At 39.6% G+C, this 13,347-nt stretch overlaps 1 protein-coding gene across 3 annotated transcripts; it reads right to left on the bottom strand.

Moving 5' to 3' along the window:
* Positions 1-1,039: 1,039 nt before the first annotated feature.
* spartb (spartin b) lies at positions 1,040-9,797 on the bottom strand. Of its 3 annotated transcripts, none has more exons than XM_075473082.1 (9): positions 9,586-9,797; positions 8,275-9,092; positions 7,021-7,218; positions 4,228-4,369; positions 3,925-4,119; positions 3,668-3,826; positions 2,838-2,928; positions 2,653-2,697; positions 1,040-2,028 (listed from the first exon to the last, which is right to left on the bottom strand). In XM_075473082.1, exons 2-9 carry the CDS (start codon positions 9,085-9,087, stop codon positions 1,824-1,826), a joined length of 1,848 nt encoding a protein of 615 aa, XP_075329197.1. In that variant the 5' UTR covers positions 9,088-9,092; positions 9,586-9,797; the 3' UTR covers positions 1,040-1,823. The 3 variants fall into 3 exon arrangements, with proteins under 3 accessions (XP_075329197.1, XP_075329198.1, XP_075329199.1); XM_075473083.1 differs by having other exon boundaries at positions 9,621-9,797; XM_075473084.1 differs by lacking the exon at positions 2,653-2,697 and having other exon boundaries at positions 9,586-9,796.
* Positions 9,798-13,347: the final 3,550 nt, after the last annotated feature.

Here is a 13,347-nt window from a genome sequence, read left to right as displayed (position 1 = left end):
TCGTATACAAACAGCAAGCTCTGCATTTATGTTTCACCTCTGTCCAAAGTGATCTACAATCCACATCTCATTCATTCATTTAAACACACCAGTGCAAATAAGCTGGCATTCTTTGTGCTGGACTAACCCTCAGGAGAAGCTGGAGTTCAGAGGACTTTTTTCTTTTTCTACATGAAATATATCTAAAAGCAGTAACCCAGTTACTCTAAAATGCAAATGGCCAGCAACTGTTTAATCCTTTAAACCCCACATTATTTAAAGTAATACAAAGCAACGCATCCAATGTGCCAGTTTTGATGTAAGCAACATTTACAAAAAAAACGGTCCAGATCTTTCTGTTGTATTTACCATGTCATGATGCTCAACATTTTTACCAGACCCTTATTTAATGGATATACTGTCTCACAGCAAGAAGGAGGTGGCTGGGGCCTTCCTGTGTGGAGTTTGCATGTTCTCCCCGTGTATGTGTGTATATGTCCTTCAGCATTAATGGTATCAGTGGTCCTATACGATGCGCCCTACAGTTTCCTACTACTCCCCCATACAATTGCAGATGATGGTTTTTGAAGTGCGATTGCTCAAAAACAAAGTTGGTTGCCCCCTTTTTTTTTTTTTTTTTTTCTTCAGCATCTATAATTACCAAACTTCCAAATAGAATTTCATAATCGGATATCAGATCATAGTCCAATGTTCCCTCCCTGATCCAATTTTAAATCAGCTCAGGCCCGATGTTTAAACTTTTCACCACATACTTTCTCGTAGATGAATCCCCTTCCTAAATATTCCTTTGACACCCGATCAGTTTCAACATTTGATTTGTCTAGTGACTTCTTCAAGGAAAGATGTGGTTTAAATGACACGGTCATTTCTATCAGTTTTATTTTTCTTATTCACATGATGTAACTTGTTTTTTTTTTTTATAAGTGAGACTTGTAAATACTTATTTCCATTAAGACAAAGTGGGCTTACAGAGATGAGTCTAATCATATATTCTGTGGTAACGAACATGTTGCACACATCCAGCCACAAGATGGAGGTATTAGTTTGAAACATTTATTAGTGGTCGTATTAACTGCTCAAATTGCTTAGGATAAAGCATCAAACTTTCAGTTTCTCATTCTTTATCAGCTCTGTTCACCTCTTACAGAAAAAAATAAATAAAAAATTCTGTTACTTTAATAACTAAAGTAACATGCAGCATTTAAATTGGATTAACTCTGTCATACAGGAGTGCTCCATAATCAAGTTCTGGCAACAAGAGCATGTTCAAATTTTACAGCTTGAGTTTGTCCAGACTGTTCTAATTTTGAAATCCAATTTGATATTTGAAGGCACAGTTAGCAGGGATAACATTTCAAACAGTGTAGCTGACCATATTTCATCTCAAACATTTGACTTGTATATGAAGATAATCAGACACATTTATTTCATAATTCATTCAAACATACCTTGGAGAAACTTCACAGAGGTTATGGGTCCTCAAGAACTACTCAATGCTTTGTAAATACAAACAGCAGAGTTAAACTGTCATCCTCAAGTTAAATGAAAATATGTGCATCTCATACAGTGCATCAATGTTCTCAGTGTTATGGTTTGAGTTATTTAATCTGTTATTGTTCCACGTTAAGGTCTATTAACTTTCAATTACATAAAAATTAAAGTGCTTAAGAGCATTATCAAACTATAATATATCCACATCACAGTAGTAATCTTGTCAATATAGAATATATTTTTATAAATAATATTAAATATAGATTTCTTTGATGACTAAAGTTTTAAAAGGGTTAAGGCATCGTTGAGGTAATGAGGCAGGACACTACCAACTATTTCTCCAATTTCTCCACTTGCTTTCCATTTTCTGGTTTTTCCTGAAGATTGTAGTCTTCCAAAATGGCCTGCGCTGTGTGTTTTCCAGTCCTTTTCACCACAGCTTTGATCCCCAGGTTGTCAATATTGAAGGCAGTGATACCGACATTAATGGCAGAGTTGACAGCACTGTCTGTGGCTTGTCCTGCTGCTGCTCCATACCTTCATTAGTCAGATTGGGTGAGAGGTCAAAGCAGAAGTAGGAAAATTAATTAATATGCTGTGCAAGGATTGCAAAGATGTCATGCTGAATTTCCATGTGAGGATTACAACCATGCAAGTGCATCATTTGGAATAAAGAAATGCCTGTCTGCCATTATCTGAATTTATCTGAAATTCAATTTAGAAACCAATTAATGGTTGAACAGACCATCTGCCTGGCCAATTTTCTTACAGAAAAAGATGAGTAACAGATAAATAAAACGCTAAATATGGCTTCTCTTGTAAAAACCCTATCAAGTCAAAATGAGGACCAGGAAACTGAAATCCCACAAAGGCCAAATATCTCCAACTTATAGGTAAGAAAAAGATGTGTAAGGCAGGCAGGCAGGCAGGACAGTAACATTATCTATTGTGAGATTTTTATTAGAAAGTATTTTATAAATCAGTGAAAGCATCATCAGGATGTGAATTAGCATAAAAGGAAGGAAGGTGAAGTGATGCAGCATAGGACTCAAGAGAACATTGTGCAAAAGCAAAATAATTACAAAAAAGGGGTCACATGTCATTTCTGTGATTAGTGGTGTGATGGGTTAAACAGCCGTGTACAATTAGGAAAAATGTCACTTTTTCTCATTAGATGTGTCAAAGATGTTTTGTAGACCCCTATATCTGCAAAGCAAATTGAAGAGGAATACAAGTAAGTGTTTTACTGTGCTTAAATAGTGCAAGAGGTCATTTGCAACACACATCAGAATGCAGTCAAGCAAGCTGTGACAGTGGTGAGGACGAGTGCTTTAATACGGACTTACTTGTGTTTTATGGTCGTGACCGTCTCTGCTGCTACACTTGTAGTGATGTCCTTAGCAGCTACTTCCAAACCGGTCCACATAGTTGCAAATCCTGGACAGATACAAGTTTTTTTACATGACAACCTCAGAGGAACAATGACAGTTGTATTCTGCATGTCAAATTTGTGCAGAAAGGGAATAAACATTTGAGGTTTGCTCCAAATATTTTCAGATTTGGTTGATTTTCTTTGCATTCTAGGCGTGTCTACACAGAAGAGTGATGAATGGAAACCTCTTCTGTATAAGCACACTTCTTTTTGCCACCACAGGAGTCACCACCTGCTTGACTTTAGACAGATTACATCCTTAAGGCAGTTTCACAACACATCGTCATATGCGTCATTTTTATACAGTCAATGTTAAAGTATTGGTTTTGAAGCACTTCCAATAAAGTCTGGCAAAGTGAAAGGGAACTGAAGTGCTAATATAAAATTGAAACTTTATTATCAACAGCTTCCCAGGATGTTTAACTCTGCAAACATGCCACATTGCATTTAATGTATTTACTTTAGTAGCATGGCTTTCATTTTTTATGACCTGTTTGGTGCAAATGGGCTGTGATTGAGCTCCACAGTGTATTCCTGAACAACCGACCAGCGCTTCACAGGACAGCCACAAGAAAACAAAGCCATAACACTGTATAATGCCAAATTCAAACAAACTACTAAAATTCAATAGTTGTGCTTTGAACCGCCATACATATTTTTCAGATATTACAAAAAAAATAATACAATTTTAAAACAGATACATTCTAACACAATCAGTGAATATAAAGTACAATTCAACTCTACCTTGCACTCCACTGGCAGCAACTACCATTGCCCCGTCAATATTGGAACGGCCATCCTTGTCTTTCTTCATGGACTCTGGGATCAGCTTACCTCCATGTTTTTTAACATGAGGAGCCAACTCTCGGCCGACGCAGCCAGCGACACTACACACCCCATCCACTGCAGTGACACAGCAGTACTCAGTTAGAGGTCCACTGCAAAATACTGTCATCACACAAGATCAGTACAACATGCAGACTGAAAAAGACTCAAGTCACCTAGAAACTGGCTGACTTTGACGGCTCCACCGGTTGCTTGCTTGGCTACATGGAGACTTTTAGTGACTGCAGGGCTGACTTGGGCGGGCTTGTCCTCGGGAGTGATGTGGTCTCTGAGTTTAGATGCACCTTTGTGAATGGCCTTGCCCGTGTACTCAGCACCTTTCACCAGACCCCAGCTTAGCCAGGAAGCACCTGACAAGATCACACAGAGTTAGACAGTCTGGATTTCTGACCTATATTTATGAGTGATGTAATGACTTAGAAACTGAAGCATTGGGTTATTCAAATTTAAAGACACACCTGTCAAGATGCCACTTGCCACCTTTTCACTCCATTCAGGCAGAGATTTCTCCTCCTCAGTCTCCGCTGGTGTGGTCTCCTCAGGTGTAGCGATAGACACCTTCTGACTGAGATTAATGGTGTCTGCAGCTTCATCTGGAGCCTGACCATACAAACACATAGATATCCGAAAATGTGGGCTGAAAATACAAACGATTTGCAGTGCAAAGCTTTGGACAACTTGTCAGTCACTTTGTGAATGCTGTGCACATCTCAGTTTCGACCCTAGACCCAAAGTAACCTCTCAGGCCACACAATAGTTCCTCTCATTCTATTCTGGTAATTACAATGCACCATTTGTTTGCCCCAAACAGACTGCCATCTTAAAAGCTCTGCACAGTCGGAAAGCTTTGAGCCGATAACCCCAAATATTCAAACTGACCCAAAAAATGAAAACCAGTATAAAAGTGCTTACTTTCTGACAGGGGACAACTTCCATCAGAGAAGATATCTAGCCTGACGGCATTGTTAAAAACGACCTTGTCTGGCTTCGCTCTTCCTCCATCAACACTCAACTGACACTTGTCTTTCAGCTGAGACTCTGGAGGTTGTTCTATGTGCTGCAGATAAGAGCATTATAGCTGATTAATTCTCCTCACCTGCCAGTGTCAAATCCCCACAATGCTGAGGCAGGGGTAACATGGGAAGGGTGCCAGATCAGAAGTAGACGGCAGCAGGCATTTCATGCCAGGCTGAGACAACAGAAATCTGGGTTTCTCTTCAGTTTGCAGTCTCTCTGTGTTATGTGTGCAGCAACTTCCCATGAGAGGTTTGAAATGTATTCTTCTTCTGATTATTCTATGCCAGCAGAATAATTTGTGTAATTAGTGTGGGGGACTGCAAAATAGCAGTGTAATCACAAGCAAACACATTAACTAGCTTGGCACCCATTTAAAGCTTTCACTTTTTCCTTTTTTTAAAAACCGAGTATGATGAGTAACCCAGCCAGCAGAACAGTTGTTTTCATGTGGGAGCAGCTGACTGAGCTTTCCAAAGCCCAACTAATAACTAAAATCCCGATAATTTGAAGAGGAGACATGCAAGAGTGAAACACAGTACAAGGATATTTCTTAATTTAAATAAATGTGACACAATGGAAACATCAGGAATGCAGGATTAGGTGTAGGACATGTCTGTAGGAACAGTCTGAACTCCAATGCCTCCAACAGGCTCTTCGGGTATACAGGCAGATGGAGAAGGCAGACAGAGGTGCAAAAGTGAAGGAAAGAAGTTTGCTTGTTATTAAACTGCTCCTGATAAGTTGCCTCCTGAATGACTTCACCCGTGTTATTTTGGTAGATGAATGTGGGTTCCCTGAACCAGCGTCTGGCACTGCATGTGACGTCATTAGCTCAATTGTTGCCAGGCTACAAGCTCAGCATCCAAATGTATTCATGACTATTTCTGGAGATTTCAACCATACCACTTTCTCTGCTATACTTCCAACTTTCCAACAGCTTGTCCCTAATTTTGATTTAGATTTTATTTTAAGGCTGATATGGACCGATATGGACCGAAATCCATATCCTGGTCTTTCTTGGGTGAATGCCATCATGCGATGTGTAAATGGATAGTTTGTACGAAATGGGCTATGGGTTAAGTTTTAACTCAATGCCGAAAGTACGATATCGCAAGCAGTTTAAATCAAATGATTAAACTAACTAATTCAAATGAAAATGTCATCCAACACCTCTGTCAGGTTTTTGTCAATACTTAGTCATGATTTTTTTTTTTGCTGATACTACATTGGAAGTGACAGTGCCTTCATTTTCCTTTCTCTCACTTTCGTTCACGTCAATCTTTGCGCTCCTGCTATAACTGCAGTGAAGCTGAGAAGGGCAGAGACGGACCGTAAAGGTTGCTTCATTTTTCAGCATGTGCTGCAAAGGTCTGAAGAGATCTTGTATGCTTCAGTGTAAATTAATAAGCATTCGTGTCGCGAATTTCATCTTCAGTATATTAAAAAGCGAGGGGAACGATGTCACCAGGGTGTACGAAAAAGACAAATAGGAGAGCAGTTTGCCAAATATATCTGGGTGTCAACTGTCTGCTTTAAAGTGCAGCTGTTGGTCGACCAGGAAAAGTTTGAGTCTGGGCTGACCGTAGTGAACAGAAAGCTGCAGCTTTGTTGGGCGGAAGGATGTGAGGGAAGGCATGCGAGTGCTCAGGTGGCTACTCTGGTGACACTTCTGCACAGACTTTAACCACATTCTGTCCAAGTCATTGCATCAATGTAAGGGGGGGTTACTTTAAAAAAAAAAAAAAAAATGAATTATCCAACCCCCCATTGCTGACGATTTGATTCCTGTGTGGGCAACAGGTTTATGCAGGTCCAACATTAGCGGCTGAAGCTCAGATCTAAGGTTTGAATATGAAAGAATGATCAGAGTAATGACTGGAAATTTACAAAGTGATGATGAAAACTATTTTCAAATGCCTGTTACATTGCACAGTGCTCCAAGTCCAATGGCAATTTCTTAAAATAGCTCTCTGTTCTCCCCGTTGGCACAAAAGCATTTGCCAAAAAGCATTGTGCAACTATTGTTTGGTGACTTAGAACAGTGGAAATATATTGCACAAAATGTTAGTCTCAGCATGTAGTCGGTGAAATGAGACTGAATGGCATAAAGCTACATATGACAGGTGGTATTGATCTAAATGTATTGAAATATATTATCCCCATTTGATCATTTTCACCAAAGACTGTCGCAGCTTGTTGTGTTTTTTCACACCTAGCTGCATGGCTGCACCAACCTGAATCCTGAGATCGGTCATCTGAGACAACAGCTCCTGAAAATGCTCTTTTTCTGCAGCAGGAAGCTCAGAGGACAGCACCACTCCCACGTAATACCCTGGAGTTGGCGCCATCATGTCTGGAAACATAAACACTCCAGTGTTGCACAGCAATACCGGAGAGTTCATGGCCATGAGAGGGTAGAGCCAGTCACAGACCTGTCAGGAGGCACAAGATAGTTAAGGAAACACCTGGAAATTTTAATTCACAAACAAAGGTAACAGTGATGGTGGGAGGGACGGCGGGATGATGCTTTAAATTTCTGCCATACAACGATGAGCTAATTCAGAAGACATCCTTCAGAAGACAACCCAGGGGACACAGTCACCCTCTGACTGCTGAAAGTCTAACAGGATTACAGAGCACAGCACGGGAAATTGAGTTTATGCCTGATGTCACCAATTGGCAGTAACACCTGGGAAATTCCCCAATGCAGAGTTGAATTTCAGTCTCATGACCCGCCAGTGTCACTGAAGACAGCGGCAGGGCAAAGTATAGCAAACAAAAAAAGGGATATGTTGAAGGGATTTGATAAGGAGTTAATTTAGAATCAACAAGAGCCTAAGGACATGTGTTTACATAGCTTCAATTAGTTACTTATCACTGGTTGTGGGCTTTATAAACACGCTCCATGTTTACAAAACCAATCTAGAGGTTCAAAGATCTGACAAACTGTGCACTAGCAACATGGTAGTTGATTTATTGTTGCTTTCCATTTCCTTCATCAGCCAAGACAGCAGTATCCCTTCTGGGTGACTTTTAGTGATATGTTAAGAACAGGTAGGTTGCTGCAACAAGTTTACATTGATTTCCTTCATGAAGTCTAATTAGATAAAAGGAATGATGACTAAGGATCTATTTTCTCTAACTCTGAGCCAGATTTAATCCTGATCTAGTATTCCCTGCCGGGTGACATCATAGCCGCTGGGATTAGGGCTCTTGATAAACAACTCTCACGTGACTGTCTCCACAGGGTGAGGATATTGATCATTAACGAGCCTATCTCCTCCCACAGTTGAAGAGATCTTGACGTGATCAACAAATTATCTTACAAAATCAGGTGAAAGGGCACAAGATAGACTGAAAACAGTTTGGGGCACTTCAGTGATGACACTTAACTTGTGCTTATTGCATTAGACAGACGCAAGAGTGGCTATCATGCTTTCCAACTTCCTGCAGGAATGTGGTTCGTGTGAAGAACTTTTCTACTTTACCTGGAGAAATGCTGGTGGTCGATCAGGCGTCGTCTCAGACTGATCACTGGTAAACTTCACCAACCGCATGTAGCCCGGGTATGATGGAGCGCTAACTTGCCCCTCGGGTGTGACAAAGAATATTTGAACACCATGAGGAATGTACAGAAGCTCTTCACCCTCTTCACTCATACTCTGGGGAGATGATGTCGAGTTAGACGTATGGCTGTAGAACTCATCCCCGACAAATGACATCTCCCCAGAATCTGTTCCATAAGAGATAGACAGGTGGCCATCAGCTGCCTGAGGAGAGTAAGCTGGAGGCTGCTCAGCTGGAGCCAAGGCCTGAAGGTTTGCAGCCATGCCTCCTACAGCTCCCACTGGCTGGTTATTAGCAGCATTTTTTTTTGGTTGAGCTGGCCTTTCTGACTTCTCTTTGGTAGGCAGCATTGGATAGAGACCTTCTGCAGACGTGTCTGTAACACCACGGTCAGACACACTGCTAGAGCTCTGTGCAGCTTCCATATCAAGGTCAGCGCTGGTCTCCAGTATGGCGAGGCGAGTGGTGATGTTATTCAGAGTCTCCTGCATCTTCTCCTGCATCTGTCGTGCTGATTCCCAGGAGCTGCCACCACACTCATTTCCCCGTGAGGGCACACTGATGGCCCGGAGAAGGTGTTTTCGGCCTTGCTTGTAGAGCTCCAGGGCCTGTATCTTGTCTCCAGCTTCATCCACTGTGAGTCCTTTATTGATGCACTCAAAAGCCCTCTGATATCCATCTTTGATCACTTGAAGTCTTGCATTATCAAATGCCTCTTGTTTAGCCTTCTCCATTCCCTCTGAAACAAGACTTAAAATTAGCTTTATTGATACATTTTTGCATTGTATCTTAATAGTTATAACAATATTGCAACAAAAAAAAAAGGACATCATTTCACGTTAATCGGAACTCGTCACACTTCTAGACACTTTATGTTAGGCTACAGGTTACCTACAATTTACTACGCGTCGCCTCCAAAACAACAAGCCAAAAGGTCTGGCGTGTAACAAACTGACTAGTTAGCTAATTGATTCTAGTTATGTTAAATGGGTTATCTGATCACAAGTGGGCTAAAACAAGCTAATCCTAATGGTAGAACACAATCCAGTAACAGCTGACTTCTCTGTACACACCAGGCTGACTGTTACGCCGATTTATTTTACCAGCAGAAGTAAACAACATTATCAACACTAATAAGTCTTTTAACAAGCCATTGTTGTCACTGTCATTAGCAATAGAGACGTAACAGGTTAGCACTAGCTTCCTTTTTTGCTAACGTTATCAACGCTTACCTCCTTGAGGAAAAAAACTCAGAAGAACAGCTTACTTGCCAGTTAGCTGTCTTATAGAAAACGTTTCTTCCGGTTACTGGATAAGGTTAACTACAAAACCACACCGGTTTACGAAGTTAAATAGCTGCACTGTTACACGAGTCTACAATGTAGAGGGCTGTCTGTAGATGTGAAAGCACATATTGTCGACCTGTCAAAGTAAAAAAAAAAAGTGTCGTGACAGGAAGAATCGATGAGATCGCTAAAATTGTACATCAGCCGCACGCGTGTGTTTACCTATATTTTGAAGGGGCACAGGAAGTACGAATATACCCCCATGACCATGATTACAGTTTGAGAATATGTCCACAAGAGGGCAGCAAAGAGTCGTTCAAATTTCTACTATAACAGCTCAGTGAAGGTTATTGAAATATCGCGAGTTTCACTGCCATCTACTGGTCATTTGGATAAATTGCAACAGCTGTATTCATCCCAAACCGAAATTATATTGTAGCAGTATTTTATTTCATTTTTCATTCTGAGCTTTCATCATGTATTGTTATATCTACAGCCAGGAATGACCTCCTGTATCTTTGCCAACGAATCCTCAAACTGATCGTAAGTCATTGTTTCTGCACTGTATGATGGAAAGGATGTGCAACGTTGTTCTTTATGTTCATTAACTTGTGCAGCATACCTGTTTGTGTACTTTCTTTGAGCTTTGACTCTGATGCTGCTGCCCCTTGTTATAGAAAGCCTCAACGCTGAATTTCCAGTCTGCTTTCTAGATAAATACAATGCGTAACTGCAGCGAACTCTAATTGGTCAAGCCACTGTGGAAGAATACATAACAAAACGAAGATTTCTGGGAAGTACTTTCAAAATGCACTCCTAGAACTAAGATTAACAGAAATTAACACGTTATAAGTTTTTATAGTAATTGTTTGAAACATATCCCAATGGTAGAAGGTATTACATTAAGAGCAAACATAACATGTATCAAGATCTTTAAGAGAGAGTTCAGATTTTCATTGTCATGCATACATACACACAAAATTTGTCCTCTGCTCTGCGCCCGGGGAGTATGGGGGTATGGTGCCTTGCTCAAGGGCACCTTGATAATATCTTCCTATTATGATTATTATGGTCATTGTTTTGTTTACTTTAAGTCCAATTTCAGTATAGCAATCAAATTTGTCAAGCAGGTATATAAATATATATGTTTAATGTTTAAATAATAAACTAGTGTTAGCGTTCTTTAATATATTCAACATTATGTACAATCAATAAGGAATTTAAAAAGACAAAAACATTTGTATAATACCCTCGAAAACATTCCTAAAACTTTTATTGGATGATTGTGCTGACACAGGCAGCACAGCTGCTGAGAGGGTTGTTTTCCCACAGGATTTCTGGGGAAGACTCAACACCAGTATGATTAATTATTCAGGACATGACCACTTAGATACACCATGGGAGCTTCCTCTACATATTGGCCACCCACAGTTGTAACAGAGTAAACGATGTGCTCACCAGGACTGAAGATTATGAGACAAGCTGAAAATACAGTTTAGTTGTTTAATGATGTGAAATTTCTTGCAGCAGCCAGAATCTTGGGGATTCGGTTTACATTTGTGATCACACAAACAAGTAAAGTAGGATCAACACGGGTCATGCTGGACACAAATAAAGTAGTTTAATCTGCTGCTCGTGTAAGCTAAGAAGTTTACAACTTGATGATTATGTAAGACCTGCAAAGACACTGACTGCACTCAGGACTATGATCTGCAGAGGGCACCAAATCCTATCTTAAAAGGATACATCCAATGAGACGTGGACTTGCTCTGAGTTGACATTAATCAAAACCTTTTACATCCTTCATCATTTGATTATTTTTGCCAAAGCATAGAAATAATTTGGCTGGTAAAATACAATAGATGTCCAACTACTGGTCATTAAATTTCCTATTCTAAAACACATGGTCATCAGACAGAAAACTGGCTGCGGGCATGAAAAGCCAGTTGTGCAGATCACCATGATTGATTAACTGCAGTACTTTAGAAATTAATGTTTTGTTCCTCTGACTGCCACCAGATTGGTCTGTGATAGTTGCTGTGAGCCTGAAGACAGACATATGATAAACAGCAGTGTCGTGTCGTCTCCAGTTTGACAGATTCCCAACATTCATCATGTACAGATACCACTGTGCTGGGACCAGACTGGACACGCTCTTCACACATGTGGAGTTAATACAGTGAGGCTTTAGTTCACTTCCATATCCTGTTTAACTGTTTCAAACCCATTAACATCTTTTTCATCGCAAAACGTTTTTCTCAGAACAATCTAAACTCTTTGAAATACAGACGTCTAGATACATTTTGTAGTACCATCATCAATCTGTACATCACCAGATTTTTTCCTTTGCACCTTCAATAAGTAAAAATAAGTAAATAATAGGGATCACTTTGATTATTATTGTGCATTTAGTTATTCAGCTGTTGCATGCACAGTGTACAGTTGCGTATGTGTCTCATTGTCACATGTAATTATTGTAGATCTTTTCATGCATGCATTAGTGGTGACTTTAGTACACTACAAACACATTACATATCTCCATAGTTTTGATTATTTTACCAGATGAATCTCCCCAAGGAAGCTGTAAATTTATGTTTCCTCATGCTGACCTGAACAACAGCTAATGTCTGTAGGTTAAACAAGCTGGTAATACATATCCACTGTTCTTACTGTTGGCTCACATGTGAGCATCATATGTGCCCCTCACACTTTTGGAAGATTAATCTCTTTTAAATCTATTGAACGATAAATGTGTTTTGGTTACAGCAATATAGTTTTTGTACTAGAGAAAAAAAAAGGAAAAAAAGATCAAGGTGAGTGTTTAGGACAGCCATTAAATATGATTTTAGCTGCTCTGAGTAAAAGCCTGAGGCAGAGGGAGAGCTACTTTGACCTTTTAGTCTGTTGTTCCCGTTGTTCAGCTATTGTTCTTCATGAACAGTTGCACAATACAAAGAAACCACATTAAGATTTAATTTCACCTAAAGCAGCTTGTTTGGATTCTTTTAGTAAGCAGATGTGAATGTTTTAGACTCATGTGCTACTGAAAGAGGTGACAACACAATAATAAATGAGGATGGATAACACAGCCAGCTTTCAAATTATATGCAGGTGGTAAATCGCTGATCCTCAATTCTTCACGTATTTTGATTTGAATTGAGTTTTACCTTTGTTATTTCTCCTCAATTCTAATGTGCAAATTATAGATAAAGATCTAATTCAAATCTGTTATGTTGGTAATTTACTTCTGAAACATTTTAGCAGAATCCCGCAATGAGACTGTAATGAAGCTGCTCTGTGGATCCCTGCCACACAGCTACTATTAGCTTTTATATAAAGGCTAATAGGCTTGTTTGGTATCTTAAAAAAGTTCATAAAACTGTTTTGCCTCAGCTTAATTTTGGCTGACCTCGTATTTTCCTACTCTCGGTCTATACTTTAATCACAACAGAGATTAAAACATAAAATTACTTTTAATGATGAGTCAGTAAGTGGTTCATTCTTGTTTTGTACTAGTTTTTTTTCTGTTTTTGTCAGACTTCCTTTTTTCAGCTTTGGATATGTCTATGTCAATAATCCATTGCTGTAAGATTCTATTTTCAACCTTACTTCATATGTCATACGATAGTTGTTTCATGACTGCTTGTATATAGTATGACAACATTATAGTCCGTGTTCTAGGAAACCATTATGTTAGAAAGTGATTGA

The sequence above is a fragment of the Odontesthes bonariensis genome, chromosome 9, assembly GCF_027942865.1.
Source record: "Odontesthes bonariensis isolate fOdoBon6 chromosome 9, fOdoBon6.hap1, whole genome shotgun sequence".
Lineage (NCBI taxonomy): Eukaryota > Metazoa > Chordata > Actinopteri > Atheriniformes > Atherinopsidae > Odontesthes > Odontesthes bonariensis.
This window is presented reverse-complemented; position numbering and strand designations above follow the sequence as displayed.

What these genes read in the sequence shown, in the direction of transcription:
- spartb (XM_075473082.1), bottom strand. Translation starts at nt 9,087, where the DNA reads ATGGAGAAGGCTAAACAAGAGGCATTTGATAATGCAAGACTTCAAGTG. An exon ending in GACCACCAGCATTTCTCCAG is followed by an intron (nt 7,219 to 8,274) that starts GTAAAGTAGAAA and finishes GCCTCCTGACAG; the next exon opens with GTCTGTGACTGGCTCTACCC. An exon ending in TGACCGATCTCAGGATTCAG is followed by an intron (nt 4,370 to 7,020) that starts GTTGGTGCAGCC and finishes TTGTATGGTCAG; the next exon opens with GCTCCAGATGAAGCTGCAGA.